General features: G+C 31.6%; 5 protein-coding genes across 5 annotated transcripts; 3 read left to right on the forward strand and 2 right to left on the reverse strand.

Annotated features, from left to right (window-relative positions):
• Positions 1–2,854: 2,854 nt before the first annotated feature.
• On the forward strand, positions 2,855–4,387 carry LOC126554937 (uncharacterized). The gene has a single exon (XM_050209926.1). The coding sequence runs from the start codon at positions 2,855–2,857 to the stop codon at positions 4,385–4,387; it is 1,533 nt and encodes a 510-aa protein (XP_050065883.1).
• Positions 4,388–5,144: 757 nt separating this feature from the next.
• LOC126554934 (uncharacterized) lies at positions 5,145–6,672 on the forward strand. The gene is made up of 5 exons (XM_050209922.1): positions 5,145–5,924; positions 5,981–6,052; positions 6,107–6,214; positions 6,272–6,379; positions 6,458–6,672. Exons 1-5 carry the CDS (start codon positions 5,229–5,231, stop codon positions 6,500–6,502), a joined length of 1,029 nt encoding a protein of 342 aa, XP_050065879.1. The 5' UTR covers positions 5,145–5,228; the 3' UTR covers positions 6,503–6,672.
• Positions 6,673–10,039: 3,367 nt separating this feature from the next.
• On the forward strand, positions 10,040–11,470 carry LOC126554935 (putative nuclease HARBI1). Its single transcript, XM_050209924.1, has 2 exons — positions 10,040–10,321; positions 10,464–11,470. The coding sequence occupies exons 1-2, from the start codon at positions 10,104–10,106 to the stop codon at positions 11,326–11,328; spliced, it is 1,083 nt and encodes a 360-aa protein (XP_050065881.1). The 5' UTR covers positions 10,040–10,103; the 3' UTR covers positions 11,329–11,470.
• Positions 11,471–13,060: 1,590 nt separating this feature from the next.
• On the reverse strand, positions 13,061–13,670 carry LOC126554936 (myb/SANT-like DNA-binding domain-containing protein 3). Its single transcript, XM_050209925.1, has 2 exons — positions 13,448–13,670; positions 13,061–13,374 (listed from the first exon to the last, which is right to left on the reverse strand). Exons 1-2 carry the CDS (start codon positions 13,573–13,575, stop codon positions 13,095–13,097), a joined length of 408 nt encoding a protein of 135 aa, XP_050065882.1. The 5' UTR covers positions 13,576–13,670; the 3' UTR covers positions 13,061–13,094.
• A 3,223-nt stretch (positions 13,671–16,893) lies between these two features.
• Positions 16,894–18,678, reverse strand: LOC126554938 (piggyBac transposable element-derived protein 4-like). Its single transcript, XM_050209927.1, has 4 exons — positions 18,327–18,678; positions 17,672–18,230; positions 17,317–17,566; positions 16,894–17,208 (listed from the first exon to the last, which is right to left on the reverse strand). Exons 1-4 carry the CDS (start codon positions 18,676–18,678, stop codon positions 16,894–16,896), a joined length of 1,476 nt encoding a protein of 491 aa, XP_050065884.1.
• Positions 18,679–21,590: the final 2,912 nt, after the last annotated feature.

The following is a 21,590-nucleotide window of genomic DNA, read 5'->3' on the forward strand; positions in this document are numbered from 1 at the left end:
ATATGACGACTCTTCTCGCACTCTTCTTCTTGCATTATTAAATTGTTTTTTTACTTCACTTGTTGCCACATCAGGTTTACACGAATGATCGGAAAAATGAATTATTTCTATATTTTTAGTTCTCATACGGCCCTTACACTTATCCTTCTTTTTCATTCAGACAAACCCAAACTGTCCCATTTTCATTTTGTCTATATTTTCTGAATTGATAACTATTAAAAATGGCAAAAGGCTTACCTTTTGTTGTTTCGATTATTTCTATTTCTTGGCCAACTGCATCAGTGCTTAAATCCATGTCTAACTTGATTGTGTTTCCTAATGTGTTTTGTCTACAACTGATAGAACTAACGCATACGTATATCGAAAAATATAATTTACCCGTTGTAATCGCAATATAATATAATAAAATTATTATTATCATCGCATTGGCATCGATAACGTTGTTCCAATTTGTATATAAAAATCATGGCTAATTAGACATGATAAAAATAACATAAAAGAAGGAAAGTTTGATAGTATATATATATAGCATAGGTTTAACTTTATTATGATTACCTATGTCAGTATTGTAAAACCAGTAAATATGTGTAAAAAAAAATAGTGACCGCAAGTGCCACCAAAAAGGTATTGACCGCAACTGTGCCGACCGCATCTGTGCCGTATTCAGCTGGCCAGCCGAGCACCGACAAAATTGTGAGTTTTTTTTTATTTATTTTATTATTACTATTTATATTTATTGAGCCAAAGGAGCTAGATTTTATACATAGCATTTTTTATCTATTGGGCCAAAAGGGCCGTAAGTCATTATCTTTATTATTATTTATTATACTTTATTTTTACCAAATCTTTACTGAGTTACCATTTATTTATTATAGAGTTACCAATCCGTCTATCTTATAAGTTTATACACACACGCATATATACACACCTACACACCCACCGCATACTAGCACTCAGAGTTTTGAAAGGCGAACCCGTCCACTTCTCTCTAGTCTCTACACACATATACACACATTTACACAGTTAGTCGTCGGACAGCATCGTCACAGTAGGTCGGTGTGTGTGTGCGCCCGAAGCATTTGGTGACCAGGCGCCACGGCCTATTATTGTTCGTACGCGGCCCGAACACTTTGGTGACCTCGACGTGATTGCTTTTTTGCTTTATTTAGTGTCAATAATTTATTTTTTGGTTTGTTTGTGGTCGGAGTGTGATAACTGTTGGCTCAAAATCACAGTTGTTATTTATTTTTTATAACTACCGATACTTTATTGTCTATTTTGGTGAATTATACCACGAATCCATAATATATTATATTCGATCAGGTAATCGGTATTTATTATTATTATTTATTATTATATTATTTATTTAATCAGTCAGAAATAACGGTTCTATCGACAATCGCATTGGTCTCTATCATTATTTTTATTTTTATTATTGCCTTTATAACAGATTGTATATTCCCATACAATTATTGTTAGTGTCGAATTTAATTGGTAATTATACATCATTTTTAGCCTAGTCATTATAAAATATTTTTCTTTGATTATATCATATCTAGCATTTTCATATTATTATTAGGAAATGGATTTAAAAATGCTCAATAGCTTGAAAAAGAAACGAGCTGTTATTAAAGCTACATTAACTCGCCTCCGCACCTTTGTAGTTAAATTTGACCTTAAAGAACAAGCATTGTCTCTGCTCGAATTTCGTCAGGAAGAATTACCTGCAATTAATAGAAAGTTTGATGACATACAATCCCAAATAGAATTGCTTATGTCGGATGACACTGATGAAGCTGAAGCAGAGAGAGACAAGTTCGAGAATGACTATTTGTCTATAAAATCTCAAATCCAGGAGGTGATTAATCTAGAAAAATCCCACACCACTTCTGGTTTAGCTCATTCGTCCTTTACATCTGCACATAATATACAATGAACAAAATTAGCACCAATACCACTTCCTAAATTCAACGGAAACACTCAGGATTGGTCATCATTTTTTGACATATTTAAGGCCATGGTGCATAAGGAGGAAAGCTATTCACCAGCTCAAAATTCTTTTATTTAAGGTCATGTTTAGAAGGGTCAGCCTTGGATTTAGTTAGATCGATACCCGTGAGCGATGGGAATTACGAAGTTATTATCGAACAGCTGATCCATCGCTACGATAATCGTAGTTTGGTGATTCAATCTCATATTCGTTCGATTTTGGAATGTCCGCAAGTGGAAGAGGCTGCATTCAAAGCGTTACAAAAGCTACATTCGACCATCTGCACCCATGTTTCTGCGCTAAAGGCTATGGGTCAACCGGTCGAACACTGGGACGCGTGGCTTGTTACCATTGTTGTTAGTCGATTGGACAAGAGTACCGCTCATGGTGGCAACTACATCAAAGGAATTCTGAGCTACCAAAATATTCTGATCTTGAAGCTTTTCTGGCAAGTCGTTGCGTAGCTTTAGAAACATCAGAGTCATGCGCACGATCTACTAACGTAATTCAAAAGGTGTCAAATCCAAGAGGTCATATGGGATCCGCGGCTCCAAAGAAAGCATTAATAGCAGCAGGAAGCAAACCATGTCGCCCATTCCCCTGTTGTAAGGAGATTCACAAGATATACGGCTGTAAAAAATTCAAAGAATGTACGATATCCGAACGGTTGGATATAGTTAGGGACAATAGGCTATGCTTTAACTGTTTGGCTCCGTTCCACACCGCTGATAATTGTAAGTCGAGTTATTCGTGCAAGAAATGTAATTGGAAACACAATACAATATTGCACTTTGAAAAAAGTCAAGAAGAGCATCAGAGTTACAAGGCGAGGCTTCAAGTTCGGTAACCTTAACTACTCCGTCCATGGTACAACAATCTAGTGCTAAGAGTATGGTGTCGGTTCCGAAAACCAAGAAAGTCATGCATGTGTTTTTGGCCACTGCAATAATATTAGTTAGGGATAACCATGGTGTATATTGTAAGTGTCGAGCTGTTATGGATAGTGGCTCCCAAGTGAATTTCGTTTCCAAAAGATTGGCAAAGCGGCTTCAACTACCATCGAAGAGGATGATGCTACCGATAAGCGGCATTGGCTCCAGTACAACTCAATCTACTAGCAGCATAGATATCCACATGAAATCTTGCGTTAAAAGCTTTGGTGCTCACATCAATTGTTATATATTGCCAGTGATTGTTGAGGAGCTACTTTCAGTAAAAACATCCAAAGAAGGATGGCAAATTCCAAAGCAATTTACATCATTACTGGCCGATCTTTCGTTCTGCGAAGCAGGACCGATCAATCTATTGATTGGATGCGGCATTTTCTTTGAATTAATGGAAGCGAATCGTATGCAATTGCCGTTAAGAACGCTGTGGTTACAAGAAAGTAAGTTGGGTTGGATTTTTACTGGTGGAATTTATTCCACATGCTTACTTAGTGTCGGTGAGGTATTAGAAGATAATTTGAGAAAGCAGGGATGGTTAGAAGTAGAGGACTATGGCAGAATGTCCAAAAACAATCAGAAGTGTCTTGAAGAGCAACAAGCGTTGGCGTATTTTCAAGCTACCGCTACGCGCAGTATTGAAGGACGATTTGTATTACGATTACCATTCAAACCAGGCGCTGCAGACTTAGGAGACACGATGACAATGGCCAGATGTAGGTTTTTAAGCGTGGAACGAAAATTACAGCGGGGCGATAACTTAAGAGAGGCGTATGTACAATTCATGAATGAATATTTGGAAATGGGACACATGGAAAAGATAGACGAGCTGGAAAGTCCTTCCCAAGTTTGTTATCTGCCCCATCATCCCGTGATTAAGACATCCAGCGCAACTACCAAGGTACGAGTGGTATTCGATGCTTCGGCAAAGGGGTCCAACGGCAAGTCACTTAATGTTGTATTGATGCGTGGGCCAGTGGTGCAAGGAGATATTTTTACAATTTTATGTAGGTTCCGTAAACATAGCTATGTGATTTCTGCCAACGTAGAAAAGATGTACCGGCAGATGGCTATTGCAAAGGAAGACTGCGATATGCAAAGGATACTATGGAGATCCACACCTAGTGAACAACTCGAGCTGTATCGCCTTCTAACGATCACCTATGGAACAACACTAGCTTCGTTCATAGCTACACAGTGTTTAGCTGTGTTAGCCGATCAAAATAAGTCAGCATTTCCAGACGCTTCCAAGGCTATCAAAAACGATTTTTATATGGATGACTTAATGACCGGTTGTGAGTCGGAAGAAGAATGTTTACTATTGCAACAACAAATTTCTTTTATAACTAATTCTGCGGGTTTACCCCTACGTATATGGTGCTCAAATTCTAGCGCTATACGACCTCGATTGTCGGGAGTTAGCGAAGATCCTCTGTTCATGCAACTAACATAATTTTTACTATTATTAACCGTTAGATGTCATAATTTATCAATTATCTGTACACATTATATTTTCTCTCTCTTACAAGAGTTTTACTTTTCTTGTCACACAGAAGATGTGTGCGAGTGAGAACCATCGTTTCTCTCTTCGTTATGTTGGCCTTAACAGTGTATGTAGAATGTATAAAGGAATGCCGTATCCATAATATCTATGATAATAATCCACTGATGCCCGTGAGTAGTATACATTTGCCGATCCTAGGACCGCCACCGCCACCCCCTCTACACACCGCTCAGCCATAGATCAGGCCACCGCCACCGTCCCCCCCCCCGTTACCCAGCAATAGATAGCCCGCCACCGCCACCGCCACCCCCTCTACACACCTCTCAGCCATAGATCGTCTGCCACCGCCACCGCCACCGCCACCACCACCGCCACCGCCACCCGTACCACCACTCGCCCAAGGTACCGCCACCCGTACCACCACTCGCTGCCCAGCCATGGTTAGCGCCGCCGTCACACCACCTCCCACCCCGTCATAGATTCTGTAACCGGTACACTGCTCAGCCGTTATCTCGTAGTACACATTATCTTTATACCTATATTATATACTTAAACATATATCTATGTACCTATATCTATACATCTATATACGTACAAAATATATGCCCCACCACTAATCCCCACTACCAGTTCACACCTAACTTCCAGAACTCCCCCACCATTCATAATAATAATAATAATAATATTAATAATATTAATGACGATTAATAATTAAGCACTAATATTCAGTCATAGTTTTGTTTTAACAGTGTCAAGTTGTAAATCTCTGTTTAACTTTATCAGTATTAATATGGCAGGGCCAATAAGTGAAATGAACCGTTTGTATAAATATGTTGCACCTTCATCACCATCCGAACTCATCGATTGTAGTAATTTCACAATTGACTTTGAAAATCGCAAGTTTTTAAACATCGGATTCGATCCAAAAGATAAATTTAATATTGTACTGCGAATAATTACACCGTCACGGTATGTAAATATTTCTCCAGACTTCTTGAAGCGTATTTATTCATTCATGGGTAATATTTTATCCCACATTCTCGATCCTGCTGTGAAATATAAAAAATTCACTTTTTTGGAATGTGAATCGGTTTTGATCACAAGTATGGTATATAGGGGAGAGCATGTATTAGTCGTAGAGTCTAAAGAAACAAGCGGATGTAGAATTTTATTGAATAGAAGAGATCTTATGACAATTCAAGATTTAGAGTGGATGATTTTTGAAACCGTATCAAGAAAAATCAATATCGTAAGACCTAATATTTTAAATCAACTCGAACAAATATCCGAATACTTTAAAACAGATTTTAATATTGATAAATCCGCTACACTCGATGAAGTTATATCAATAATCAGAGGAATTCATATTGAATTAATCGCGAAACATATACAAAAGAACAAACAGAGTTTTTTAACCCAAATAATATTATTCGCAACTGAACAGCTTGCAATCCATTGGATGACAAAATCGAGAAATTCGTTAAAAGTAAGAATATATTTTGAAATTATTAATAAAAATATTTAACATATGCATTAAATTAGACAGTTGATGCACCGGCAGAATTTATTTCACCAACCAAGAGAAATGAGATGCACGATGCTGAGGAATTAAAGGTGAAACATATTGTACATATTTTTATTACGATTACTGATTTTTGTTAATTTTAGTTTTATTCTGAAACCTTTGATGTGGAAATGCTACAACCTTCACCACCAAGATACTCAAGTATGTCTCCGTTGATGAAATATAATGAAGACGATCCTTCACAGTCACGAGTAACTATAAATGAAACCAATAAAATATTCAAGTACTAAATTTTATTTTATTCTTAGGGTGCTGACGAGGAAAGGGGATTCAGAGAATATTTAGTAACAAATTCGATGAATCCATTAGAGGCAGCATGGGCTCCGATTCGGAAAACTATACCAAGGACGATACACGTATGTCGTATATATATATATATATATATATATATAATTTTTATGAGAAAAAAAAAATTATTATTATTAATTTTATAGGCTGTCGATGAAAATGATGGTCCTACGTATTTTAACAGACCATAATCCCCCACCATCTCTTTCCGACTTCATAGATGGCAAGTCAGCAGAACAATCTACTCACTCCAATACAAAAGTCTTTTTATAATTATTAATAAAATCTTGTTAATGATAATAATAATAATAAATATTTCTTATATCATAATATTTGTTATTCAATACGTTATCAATACCCAGACTATGTTTCCTTCCATAATCATGTTTTATATCATATGAGTTTTTACTCCCACCCTGACTTAAGAGTAGGGATTTGTCCCCGCTCTAAACAAGCGCTCGATAGCACTGCATAAAAAGGATGACACGACCATATGACAAGTCAGTCGTAACCCGCTCTTCAAGTTAACAAGTAACAATTTCTGCGTTTAACCTTCAGTGTTACATAATGGCTAATAATCTGATCGATTGTAACACATTCTTTATTGATAGCAATGTTTATTTACATATTGGCTTAGATCCGGAACTTTTGTTTAATTGTGTTGTTTGTATTACAAGTAACTCTCAGTGCGTGAAAATGAGTGTTGAATTGTTTCAATCCATAAATACACTTCTTAACAACGTAAACTTTAGACTTCCATCGCACTTACTGTTAAAGGAGTTTAAATTGATGTCAATAGAGGAATTCAATGGTGTCAATATTCTGTCAATCAAATGCTTGCAGCAAGACCAGAATGTGCAGTTGACTAAGGAGAATGTTAAAAAGATTTTACAATTGAGCGATGCCATGGAAGAAGTTATTCAGATGAAAAATATGTATGTTCGATCCGCTTCATTACTTCAGGCCTGTAAGATTTCAATGTTTCTGGGGAAAGAAATGCCGTTAATTATTATAATTTTTATTATTTTTTAGATATTGAAGTGCATTGGCTGTTGAAGAACTCAACAGTTGTACAGCTATTTTTACTTTCATTTTATTTTGTTTCCAATTTATGTGTAAATTAGATATTTTATTTGCAAATTTTAGAGATAGAGTAGTCTGTTATTCATGTAAATATTCAAAATAACACCATTTAATTTCTCCTGTCATAGATTCAACAACCAAACAATTTCCTATGGTGTTGCGAGCTAATTTAACCATATGACAAGCATCTGGTATAAAAAATATTTTTTCACCATTAATTGGATGTTTTAACCAAGATTTAATTGAATCAAAATCATCACCATACTCACATCCTAATAATTTTAGTGTTGAGAAGTTTGTGAATGCTCCATCACATGTAACACCCCATATACGCAATTCTGATTGGTATGCTAAACTAAGTGCTGTTTTAATTAGCTCGGCTTGAACAACGGCATTCACTTTATTTTGTAAAAAATATCCAATAGGCAACTTCCATTTACCATTTAAACTAACTAACATAAATACTAATACTTCTGTTGCTGCTGTTTCTGAACTCTCTAAACTTACCTCACCACCAAAATCACAGTAGCCGACAAATTTGTGAGTTTTCTTGTCCCAAATTATTTGTTTTTTTTATGCTCATTGCATCTAATATTAAATTACATTCTTTGTCTTCAGGGCTCAAAGTCTTTAATGATTGGAATACCTCAGAGAAAAATCCTGGTTCACCGTTCACTGATGAAGTCCATGATCGGATAGCAGTTGGATGTGGAAGTTTTAAAATTGTTCTGAAATATATTTTACTATAGAATATTTTAAATATATAACTTTAAACATAATATTTAATAAAATTATTTTTTACTAACCTACAATATTTATATGCTTTAGAGGAATAGTAATTTAGAGTTAGTGCAAACTTTTTTAGCTCATTACTATATCTTTGACCAGTTGCCTTTTTATTTTGGTTATTTATCTGGTTTTTAAATAACTCCTTAGACATGCCTTCAAATTCATCCAACAATGTGTCATGTTCATTATTTCCAATCAAGCCTTTCTTTCTAATACTCCGAAGTAGTTCTTTAAGATTAGTTATTTTACTTTTTAATCTTCGTACTTGTTGACTTAATCTTTTAATTTTATATTTAAATTGTACTTTTTTTGGAGTTACTACTGTTTGAGGTCTACCTCGTTTTGGTGTGGTCAATAATTCTTTGGATGGGCTATTACAATATGAATGTTCAAATATTATTTGTCTTCTAACTCTTTTAGGTGTTATTGGACAATCATTATAAGAATTATTTATACTTAAATCGATGGGATTTTCATAAACATTCATAATGCCATTATCTTTTTCTTCTGGACCTTTTGTTAGGATTTCATTTTTAGAAAAAAAAACTGATGGAACTACATCAGTTTTTAAGTGTAAACGTTGCCCATTAATATTTTTAAAATCCGAGTAAGTGGAATGTTTACTGCATACCCTGCTATTTTGTAGGAACAAATCCTTTTATTTGTATAGCATCTATCCACTTTTTTGTTATTTCTTTATTTAATAAAGGAAAACTAAAAATCAAAAGATAATGTACCTATACATTTTATTTAAATAATTTTCAAAATGATACTTACGAAAAAAAATGGATACCATTATTTGCAACTCTTTTACTGTTGCATTGCCAAACACAGCAAAAATAGACCATTTTGTCAAAAAAGAATACTACTTATACTATAAAAATCTAAAATTTATTAATTAGATGCCTACTTGTTTAAAAGAGCTAATCATGCATCATCTTTTAAAAGATTGATATGATAATAAAAATGTATATAATATAGCAATCTATAAATATATATCCTTAATATATTAGGTATTATAATCATAATTATTTATTTTGGTCTTGCATAATTGATTTATTCATATAGGTTATAATATTTGTATTTTGGCATGGGTAACAACTAAAAAATAATTAATCAAAATCATTCTTAATAAAAGCAAATTGAATTTTACTAATTTAATGAATCATGAGTTTAAGGTTTTAACTTTTAGTCAAACGTATGAGCTGCAGATTTAATTACACCCTATGTTTAGAGTTAATACAAGTAAATTCCAGCCTTCACCTAGTTTATTTTCTTTTATATTAAATTAAATTATTTGTTCTTTCTCTTTGTTTACATTATTATGTTGTAGTATTACTTAGGTTAGGAAACATACTTAGGAACATAAACGTTTATTTTTATATTTAGTTAATTTATTAAATGAACTCAGATCAACCAAATTCAAGCATGTGTATATTGGATAAGCTTTAAACTTTTTTATTTAACATGTTTATCTGCATTGTATTTCTCGTTTATTATAATAAATAATATTATTATTGTTATTATTAATTAACTAAAATAATAATAGAATTTAAGATAATAATTATATTTATTATAATTATATATTAATTATACATTTTTAATAGTTTTGTTTCCCGCCATAACATTATTACGGTTTATCACTGTATCATAATATATATTTTGTAAACATTCACCTCTTAGATAAGAGAATTTCCGCCATTTTGTAGGCTTCATAATTTTTACATTATAGGAATAGTGAGTCGTCTATCTAGTATTTTTATATATCTGTGGGAAAAACTAGCTGATTGTGTTAACATATAATTTTTTATCACTGACTGATTAATAAATTATTTGTTTTTGTTGTTATAAAAAAATAGTAACAACTTGTTGTATGTTATTTTTCGAATTATTTAATATTCATACATTATTTGAATTGCAATGTCTGTTAGTGAAAATAATATGACAGACGATGAAGATTTTATGGAACTGGCATTACTTGTAGATTTTCCTAGAAAGAGAAAGATGTTTCTTAAACGGCCCAACCATTTCACGAAGTGGAGAGATGAACAGTTTTTTAATCGTGTTCGCCTCTCCAAAAATACTGTTTACTTCATACTTGACCACATTAAAGAACGTATAGCATCACCAACAAATAGGTAGAGTATTGTTGTAATATTTGTATAGAAATATAACTAGTATACTAACATTATGTGTATACAGTGTACATGTATTTTTATTTGTTGATTATAACATAGAACTGGTATGGAGGATATAATTAAATGTTTTTATTTGTTAAAGGAACAATGCTGTAACCCCCGAACAGAAACTTTTGATTACATTACGTTACTATGCTACAGGATCGTTCCTAACGGTATGCGGTGATTTTGTAGGAGTTACCAAATCAACAGCTAGCCAAATCATTCGACCTGTTTCTCATGAATTGGCATTATTAAGACCAACATTTATAAATTTTCCATCAAGTTCTACAGAAATTGATGCAATAAGACAGACATTTTATAATGTTGCTAAGTTTCCAAAATGTGTTGGTGCAATTGACTGTACTCAAGTAAGAATTATATCTCCAGGAGGATTGGATGCAGAAATCTATAGAAACAGGAAGGGGTATTTTTCTATCAATGTCCAGACTATTTGTGATGCAGATCTCAGAATTCAAAATATAGTTGCTACATTTCCAGGAAGCAATCATGGCTCAACTATTTTCAATTATTCGAGTATTCGGGGTAAATTTGAAAGAGGAGAAATGAAGGATAGTATTCTTGTTGGTGATAGTGGTTATGCTTTGAAGACATTTTTGATGACACCATTTTTGAATCCTTTTGGCGATGGACAAAATACTTTCAATGAGGCACAGATAAGAACAAAAAATGCTATTGAAAGAAGTTATGGCGTTTGGAAAAAGAGATTTCCAGTATTAGCTGTTGGAATTAATATGAAATTGGAGTCTGTTGAAAGCATTATTGTGGCAACTGCTGTACTTCACAATATTGCTTGCTATTTTGGAGAACAAACTCCAAGAGTAACTCATCAGTTAGAACAAGTAATTGATCTGAGCACATTCAGTACTAGAGGCACTGTCAATAATGTCAATGAGGATGGAACTTTGCAGAGAAATAAGCTTGTTCGATATTTTGAAAGTTTATAATAGTTTAGAATACACTGTAAGTCTGAAGGTTTAAATAATGCTTGTAAATTTTGACAACTGTTTAATCTTTTATTATATGTACATACAAATAAATACTAATAATTTTTATAAAATAAATAATACAAATTATAAAACCATATAATTATAAACATTTTTTTTTTATATAAATCAGCTAGCAATTTTGATTTTTGTAGATTCAATATTTCTATTCTTACCAGGACTTCTTTTTCTTGTAGTTTCGACAGTCGGTCTTCCCTAACTATCCTTGCCTCATTCTCATCCTTCATAATTTTTAGTTTTAACTGGTGTTGTTGCGTATATTGCGTTTCTTGGAGTTGAGCAAGTGCAAGGTTTCCTGATGCCCATGTTGACATTTGGTCATTCAGTTTTTTTTTTCTAGGTATTATTGGTTCTGTAAACACACAATAAAAGTAGTTGAAGGTATATATAGTATTACTCAATTCATTATAATATTATGTTTATCTTTTGGTTTTCTTTTTAACTTGCCTTCATCATTTTGACTTATGTTTTAACATAGTTTACGTTTTGTCTGCAACAGTGGTGTGGTATTTCCACTCCATTTTTCTACAGTTGGTTTAAATTGATCTACAGCGAAGAAAGAAAATAATACGACATATTAATTTTAAAAGTAATATTATTTTACTGCTTATCACTCAATTGTGTATTACGCCGTGTAATGTAATATGATAAATATACTAAGGCTTTAATAATTATCCAATTGGTTTTGTACATATATAACATTTTATAAACAATTTTAATCCAACAAATTCAAAGATTTAAAATTAAAAAAGCGGGCAAGTGGGTATGTATCGCTCTGATGTACATTAGGGGTGGGGTGAACTTCGGACTAGGGTAGGTTAAATTTGAATGCAATGATAGGTATCATTTTATACGAAAAACGATTCTGAACGGAGATGATTTGTCAGTCTAGGATATATTATATTTAGATATTGTCATATATTCTACTATGAAATAAATTCAAAAATTTAAGTAAAAGTTTCAAGATCCTTCCTGCGTTTGATATTTTTTTAAAAATTGAAAATTTCGAAAAATGAAAATTCTCGTTTACGAACTGTTTTCCGGGAAAACCGGGAGAGATAGGACGAAAGTCGTAAGACATAAAATTGATCCCCATAACTAACTACATAAGTTGTATGCATTCGATTTTTCAAAAAACCGTTATTAAGGATTTTTAAACGTCGTACTTATAGGTCGAACGATTTTGAAAACCCAAAATTTGAAATAACGAGTTTTTTGAAAAAAGAAAAACTAGTTATGGTGTAGAATTACATGTAGAACACTTTAATGTATTTAATTATGTTATATTATGTATGTATGTATGTATATCATAAGTTGATTATCAATAATTAAATAATAAATACAATTTTTAACTTACCATTATTCTTTTGAATGCTCTGAGAAATCATGTTGTTTACCAATACAGTGTCTTATTGCAAAAAAAAAAAATAATCAATCATACATTTAATTATTTCAGACTTCTATATTTACCTTGAAATATATCAATTTCAGGAGAATAAATATTTGAAGTCTCTGCATCATATAAAATTTCTTCAGTGACAGCCTCCTCCATTGATACAATTTCACCACCTGGTAAAGTTATCTTCATTTGATCCAAAGGTGTCTGAGCTCTACTAACGCATTGATCTAAAATTCAATTATAAATCAGCATGTTATAAAATGTATCATGTACAATGTAAGATACCAATTTAAGTTTTTAAAGTATATTATTTACCATTATTATCATCATATTTTGAGTATTGACGCCCAAGTCTTTTTTCGCCTAATATTTCAGAAACTAAGTTTTCGCTATCATTATATTCAACTTTATTGTAGGGCCCACCTCCAGTACCTCTGATTCCTGACCTTTCATCTCCAATTTTCTTTTTCAATTTTTTTTTAATATTCAAATATTTATTTTTCAGGACTGTTGCAGTTCGGAATACTATTCTTTCAAAATTCTTATTGTATTTGTTTTCAACAGTAGCCCATGTGTTCGTTTTTTTTCTTTTAAAATAACACAACCAAGAAATATCATAGTGTTATATATTATAATATATAATAATTTGTTGTTAGGTACCTGTTTTGAATACTGTCGGTAGTTTTACATTCTAAAATATGTTTGTACTTTTGTACAAGATGCAGCAACGCATGTTCCTCTTGTTTGGTAAAGTTGGGCGTACGTTTACTCTCTACAGAAGTTTCCATAATTCACAATTGACTATAAAAACAAAGGCAGAAAACTGTTGCAGTCTTTAATGTTTAATGTCACAACTCACAAAATGCAAATTGCAAATGAACAGTAATCATTTCAATAATCATACTATCATAGTATAACAAAGTTCATTATTGACGTTAATGAATAATCAATGAAATCGCAGATCGATCTCTGAACCAAGTTTAAACTTTAAACCGCCGAAATAGGTGGTTTAGCTATCAGTGGTTTAAACTCGGTTTAAACCATTGATAATCGATTGTAATACGGTCTTTTTCATTTGACCTAGGTTTAAACTTCGATAGAGGTTAACCTGCAATTGTAATACGGGCCATTATTGTTCGGGCCAGACAGTAAACTCCATGGCGACTATTACTATTATTATTTTTATCTTCGTCGCCACCCCGCATCGGCCCTAGCCGACATATTTTATATTACGAGTATTCTTATTAAAAAATGTACTGTATGAGCCGCCGTTTTTTATTCATTCGTTCTTTTTTCGCCGCTGTCGCCCGTTGTCGCAGCGTAGTTAAGTTCGTAGTTGCGTTTTTGTTTATGCGCCGTTTTTGTTTTGTTTTATTATATGTTGGACTTAATCGCTATTTTGCTAGTTGATTTCCGCATATTAATATATTATAATTAAACGTGCGTAATAACAACGTTCGGTAAAAGGAGGCTGTCGTTGCTGCTGCCGTAACCTGGCTTGCATTACGCATTTTATAGTCGTCGCGTATTGCCGTGCGTCTTGTTATATTTTTTGTTACGCCACGTTTTGTGCGCTTGTAAATATTGTTATATTCAATCGTATGGTGCAAATTGCGTTGACCCGGAGTGAACAAGGAAGAGATGACCAGGTCAGACGTATCTCGTTTCTTTTTAATATAATATTATTATTTGTTATTGATAACAACTGTTATCCGGCATATTATGCCATAAGTATTTAGTATTATATTTATTAATATTTGTATTTGTTAGGACTAACATAATTTAAGTCCTCTCTTGTATACTATTTCGTTTATTCAATACATATTTTTATACAGTCCATTTATTAAATATTTGTTATTTGTTATTATAATAATTACATGGGTAGCACCCAGTCTATAACGTCGAGTTATTAATCGTGTTCGCTTGAACCGAATTTCGCGACAAAACATTATCCTCAATTATCAAAATGAATTAAGTTTTTGGCGCTAGATTTGAAAATTTGATATTTTAATTTCTAAAAATTATTGTAAATAACAGATAACAGTCGGATAACAAACTTAATGCTAAAGAAATGGTATTGTTAAGTAGAATGGGCCAAATGGGGAGGTTACCTTCTCGGTCTAGTTACCTTTATAAGCAAAGTCGCCATGGACACGTACTCCGAGAATTCGATTTGCTGGTGAATTGAGGTACGGTACAATCGAGCAGGCGCGCACCCAAAATTTTTTTTTGGGGGGGGGGGCTTAATAGTTTTTCTTTTTTCCTTACACACAAGTAAACCTTATCGCGTAATATTGAACCATTATGTATATAATATATGTGTATCTAACAATTCTAACATAATAATAAAATTTGTAAATAAAACATTAAAATTTATCATTGTTATACTATATTTACTATTATAATGTGTAATTTTTTAGGGGGAGGGGGGCTTAAGCTCTAAAATCCCCCTTGGGTGCGCCACTGCAATCGAGATACAGTTATTTTAAATAATAAATCTATCCTAAAATGATGTAAACATTCTAGAATGTTGACTAAAAAGAGACTGTTCAATTGTTGTCGGTATTTATTGGATCCTTACATTGCATCATTAAATAAAAAATTAACTCTCACCTCAAAGTTGGAGGATTTTCATGTTGGTGAACTGCTTTCTACGAAATGTCAAGTGTTATATCATTGTAAGGTTATAATTTTTACTTATTGTACAGATTGTAAACTATACCTAAATGAATATAGGTACCTACTTTTTTGTGCTAATTCAGAGCAAATGTTAAGATATTTAAGGTTTTAATATTGTTTATATAATTAAACTTGGGTACACCTTTCGTATATGCACCTCTCAGCGGATACATTTATCGGTACTTGAGTAACCAAAAAATCATAAATTAATCGGATACAGTTTGGCTATCAGAAAATCGATATTGTTAGTTGTCATGCAGAATAGATAAATTGGTTGTTGCCTTAGCTTATAGCTATTTAAACTTTCAATCCTCAACAACCATAAATTAACCGGTTACAGTCTTACAGATTGGATTCAAGGAGTACGGTAGTAGTATACATTTGTATGTTCTGCGCACTTTTGACTGCGGAGATTGCAAATTTTTAGGGGGATTTTCCCCCTCAAACTTTTTTTTCTCCGCTGTACCAGTAAAAAAACACTGATTTTCAAAAACCATAATGTATGTTCTGCGCACTTTTGACTGCGGAGATTGCAAAATTTTAAGGGGGATTTTTCCCATCAAACTTTTTTTTTCTCCGCTGTACCAGTAAAAACATTGATTTTTAAAATTTAAACCAATCATTTTTTCCCCTGTTACACATAAAGTTTAAACAGTGTATACACTATTTATTTCCCGTGTAACACAGGCGGAGTATTCCGCTACAAACAATAATTTTTTTTCTATGTTACACATAAAGTTTAAGCAGTGTATATACACACTTCATAATTATATTTTTTAGTCATGTTTTTTTTAAAAAATAAAAAATAATACGTTTTGGTTCAAAATAAAAAAAAAATATATTTATATGTATTGTCTCATTATTCTAAATTAATTTTAAATTGATTAAACTAGTTTTCTTACTTCCCTAGTAAAAGGTACATATTCTACAATGCGATCATGAATTAATAAACAATAAGCAGTTACACCTGAAAGAGATTCTGATGCTTCAATTTCTAATTGAACATCTACTGATGAAGCTGTAGCTGAATCATTCTGTTTTGACGTATCGATAACAATAATTGGAGCTTGCGTTAGAAATGTAGATGGGCTTAACACGTTCGTGGTCACTTCACATTTTAATATCATTCAAGTACCTACCTTAGAGAATCACTTTTTTATTACTGCTATAGCAGTAATATTTTAGTACTGCTATAGCAGTAATGACCTATCACGTATAAATTTTTTACACCATAGGTCATTACTGCTAGAGCAGTAATAATTTATTTAGCATTACAAAAATACTAATATTGAAATGATAACAAAACCTATTTTATAACTTATCAGAATATATTTTTATTATTAATAATTAGTTGTTTACAATATATGCAACTACTTTTTGAAAAGATTTTATACATTTTATGAGAAAAAAATACATTATAATATATATTATATAATATTATCCTTGTGCCATTCTTCAAAACATTTACTAGGGCATAAAGGTTTACCACAACTTTTGCATTGGAATGATGTTTGTTTCCTTATTTTCATCTTATAGCACTGCTTACAGTTTTTAAAGTATGTTTCTCTTTTAAAATTTGGTGGAAGAGGTATTTTTTCTGAGTAATGATTATTTTCAGGTGCTGCTTTTTTGCTTTTTTTGTTTTTGAAAAGTTCTGCTGCAGTAGTTTCTATTGGAAGACCAATTAAATTTTTGATGAGTAAATCACGGAATTGCTTAAAGGTAACGTTTGTTACACCAAACTTTTTGTTAAAAATAAAATATGAATTCCAGGTGGATATATCGAGTAAATGAAATAGCACCTTTTTATACCATTTAGCGGTTTTTCGGGGACACGAGTAATAACTTACCATCTGATCTGAACGATCTATACCACTCATAAAATCATTGTAGTCCTTTATCTCTATTGGTTTATTTTTTTCGAGACCATATCTATTTGTTGTAGATACAATTTTTGGGTGATTTTTAGTTGTAATACAGAGCACGTCTCTTTTATCTTTCCACTTTGACACATATACATTTTTATTCCGTCTCCATACATATTCACCACGTTTTAATTTTTTGGCAGTCACTTCCTTGGGATTTCCTTTGCGGTTGCTTCTTAATGTTCCCGTCGAATGAGTTTTTTTTTCAAGCAATAAATTTGATAATGTGACACTATTGTAAAAATTATCCATATAAAGGCTATGCCCTTTATTTAAATACGGTTTCATCAGATGAAAAACAATACTGTCAACTTTTGTTGTAAAACCTTCAAGGTTAGGTTCAATAACTGTTGATGGCGTATTTTTGCCTTTATACATATCAATATTTAAAACATATCCATCATGTGAGCAAAGTTCGTAGAATTTAATTCCATATTTGGCTTTTTTGTTTTTAATATATTGTCGCCATTTTAACCGACCACGATGTAGAAGTAAAGACTCATCGAGAGATAAATTTTCATCAGGAAAATATAGGCTTTGGAACTTTTGTATAAGCATATCAAAAACAGGATAAACTTTCTTCATGGGACCAACTAATGGATTATCATTTGCATACTCAACACTAAAACATCTTAGTAATTGTTCAAACCTTCTTCCTGACATAATATGACGCACAATTGGATGATAATACAATGGGTTGTCTGAAAACATATCTCTTACGACCGAAAATTTTATAGAACCACCAAGAAGACACAAACCCAAAAAATTTTGAACTTCTTGCGAACAAGTTTGCTGAAAGTGTGTTGACCTGCTACCTTTTTTGTGAGGACGATCTTTTACTTTAATTTTTTCACCATAATTATTAATAGAACGTACAATTATATCAATAATTTCGTTGGTCCAAAATTGTTTGAAAATTTCAATCGGGTTATTACGTGCACTATCATTAATTTCAAATTGTATTCCAACATTATCTCTACAAAAATTGAAGTCTGGAATATCTACATACGTTTCTACCCAAAAATCAGTGTCTGGCTCATCATCATTACCACTATCACTCGAACTTTCTGAAGCCGATTCATCATCTGATGAAGAACTTGACAATGACAGTGTACGCGATGGGCCAGCAGAAATAATATTATCATTATTACCTGTATAAATTGTTTTGTCGATTACTTTCGGTAAATATTCGGGGTCCGCATCTGAATCGTACAGTTCAGTAGTGTCGGAATCAAATTCTAAACTTTCATTCAAAAATTCTTCTATATCTTGTTTGGAACGATTCATTTTTATAACACCAGAATATTGTATGTGAATAAACACTATGTACGTGAATTTAGAAAAATATAATACGAAAACACGAACACGAGTACGCTACACACGCAATAGACCACGGCCAACTAAAGACATGTGAAAATATATTGTATAATTGTGTTCAAATAACATATAAACCGATAAAAATAATTAAATATAACATGATAAAATTCGAACAAAATACCAACGAGAAATATAAAAATAGAATTGTTTATTTATTTGTGCCCAAACACATGACTGATCATAACTGGTCAGTAACATATCTAGTTTCATTTAATACTATTGAAAATAGTACTGCATGAGCAGTAATGCCCGATTTCGTTAGTTTTGTAAATTACTGCTATAGCAGTAGTGACCCATTACAACAAAATTGAAAAAAATTAAAATTACTGCTATAGCAGTAACTGACCACGAACGTGTTAATATCGGGTTCCGAATACTTTTAGATTCTGAACGAAGTGATGAATGTATTGATTTTACAATGGTGTGTTTTTTTTTTTTTTTTTTTTTTTTTTTTTGTGTCTGTGTACAGCATAACTAGTCGAAATAATGCTCCAATTTCAAACAATGGGGGTGGTTTCCGATGTAAAAGTGAATATCCTTGGTGCATTATAGAGGTAAAAAGTTAACACTTTCTAACAGTTTTCAAAAAAATCGAGAAAAACAAAAAAAAAATTACGGAAAAACGGCAATTTTTACGCAAAACCAGTTTTCGACCAAATTGGTTTTTTTTATGGTTGTAACTCAAAAACTAATCACTGAAAATACTTGAAATTTTCACCAAATGTTAATGTCAGTGGTATCCGTATATAGTTAAATTTTCAAAAAATTTTGACTTTTTTTGAGTTATTTATAGACCACTGAAATTTTTGATTTTTTTGAGAAATTTTTTTTAAAGTGTCGATAAAAAATTTTTGGATGACCAAAAAGTTTTGAAAATTTAATACAAGGTTCCTTATGAGTTGTTTTTAATGTAGCTAAAAAAAATTAAAAATCGTTAGTCACAATTTTTTTTTATAAGCGTTTTTAGTTCAAATTTTTACGAAATCTGTCGAAAACGCGAAAATTTGTAAGTAATTTTGAAGTTGAAAAATCATAAAATTTTTTTCTTTTATAACTAAGTTTTGAAAATTCGGTACAAGGTTCTCCATACATTTTTCTTCAAATATCTGTAAAAAAAGCTCTACCGGATTCAGACAAAAAATTTTTATGAGTGTTTGAAATTTAAATTTTTACAAAAACCGCGTTAAATAACAGTTTAGCCTCAAACGTTTTTTGATATTTGTTATTATTCAAAAAGTATAAATCGTAGATACTTGAAAATTTTACTAGTTATTAAGATTTGCGTTTTCTTTACGTGATTTAAATTTCAAAATATTTTGACTTTTTTTGAGCTATTTATAGACAACTGAAATTTTAAATTTTTCTGAAAAATTTTTTTTGAAGGTTCGATAAAATTTTTTTGGCCCTATCAAAATACTTGAAAATATTATACAAAGTTCCTCATATGTTATTCTTATAGTGATTGAAAAATTATAAGAATACATAGTCACAATTTTTTTTTATTAGCATTTGAAGTTCAAATTTTGACGAAAATTCGTCAAAATTATGAATATTTGCAAATTATTTTGTAGGTATAATTCATAAAAATGTTTGTATAGGTAGCTAAGAGTAGAAAATTTAATACAAGATTTTTCATAAGTTTAGCTTACAATAATTATAAAAAGAACTTAAATTTTGGTGTATTCAGGCCATAAACATAAACTACCTTTTTCACCAACCACTGGAAATTATATCCTAGGCTGACAAATCATCTTCGTTCAGAATCGTTTTTCGTATACAATGATACCTATCATTGCATTCAAATTTAATCTACCCTAGTCCGAAGTCAATCCCACCTCCTAATTTACAGCAGAATGGTACCCACTTGCCCGCTTTTTTCTGTTTAGTTTATTATATGTAGTTAGTTTTATCTATTCCAATTTTTTTCATTTACTTTTTTTTTTATTTGTATTTTACCAAAGTCAGGTTTTTTTTTGTTAAATAATTTTTTTTCCCTAATTATTAAAAACTGATTTTTTTAATATAGTTATTAGAATTATTTTTGATTAAGCATAATTTGTTTGAAAATTTATAGGTACGTGTTTTGCACATATATCAAAGTTTTTTTTTAACTATAAACTAACTAAAGTAAACTAACTAACTATTACGTTTGGTTTTATAAAATGTATATTGTTTGAAAAATAGTTTTTTCGAGTCGTAAGTACTCGACTGACTTGATGAACTGGGAAGTATAATTATTATAACTATCACAAGTATATAGATAATTAAATTTTTTAAATGATACTGAAAATTATTGTATCTATATATTCTATATAGTATTATCTATAAGTTTTCGTAGAATTATTAATATTTCATTAAAATTATTATTAAGACTGTCCAATATTGAAATTTATTTTTAAATTAACAAATATAGACTTATTATTGTAAATACAAGCAGGAAGTCGCCATTCATTACTGTCTAGACTTAGTTGCAATTCCCAACTTGCAAAGTGGTCGTTATTACATAATATTATTCGTCAACTTAATTTGCCGTTTACCTCCCTAGTGTTAAGTTAAATTAATTTGCCTTTAAATATCGAACATGGAGAGTCAAGATAAAACTGCAACTTATCGAATCTTATCGTGTACGCACCTTAACATCTGATTTCCCAGTCATGATATCTATTAATAATTCATTTTGAAATATTATGTAATTCTTCATAGCCTCATCCACATAGTATTATTATAGATTCACAGAATATAACAATATTGAATATATCACTACTAGACACTATAGTCCGCGCAACGAAAACTGGCCGGTGACTGGCGCGACTCTAGTGGCA

Source organism: Aphis gossypii, unplaced genomic scaffold, assembly GCF_020184175.1.
Source record: "Aphis gossypii isolate Hap1 unplaced genomic scaffold, ASM2018417v2 Contig00652, whole genome shotgun sequence".
Taxonomy (NCBI): Eukaryota; Metazoa; Arthropoda; class Insecta; order Hemiptera; family Aphididae; genus Aphis; species Aphis gossypii.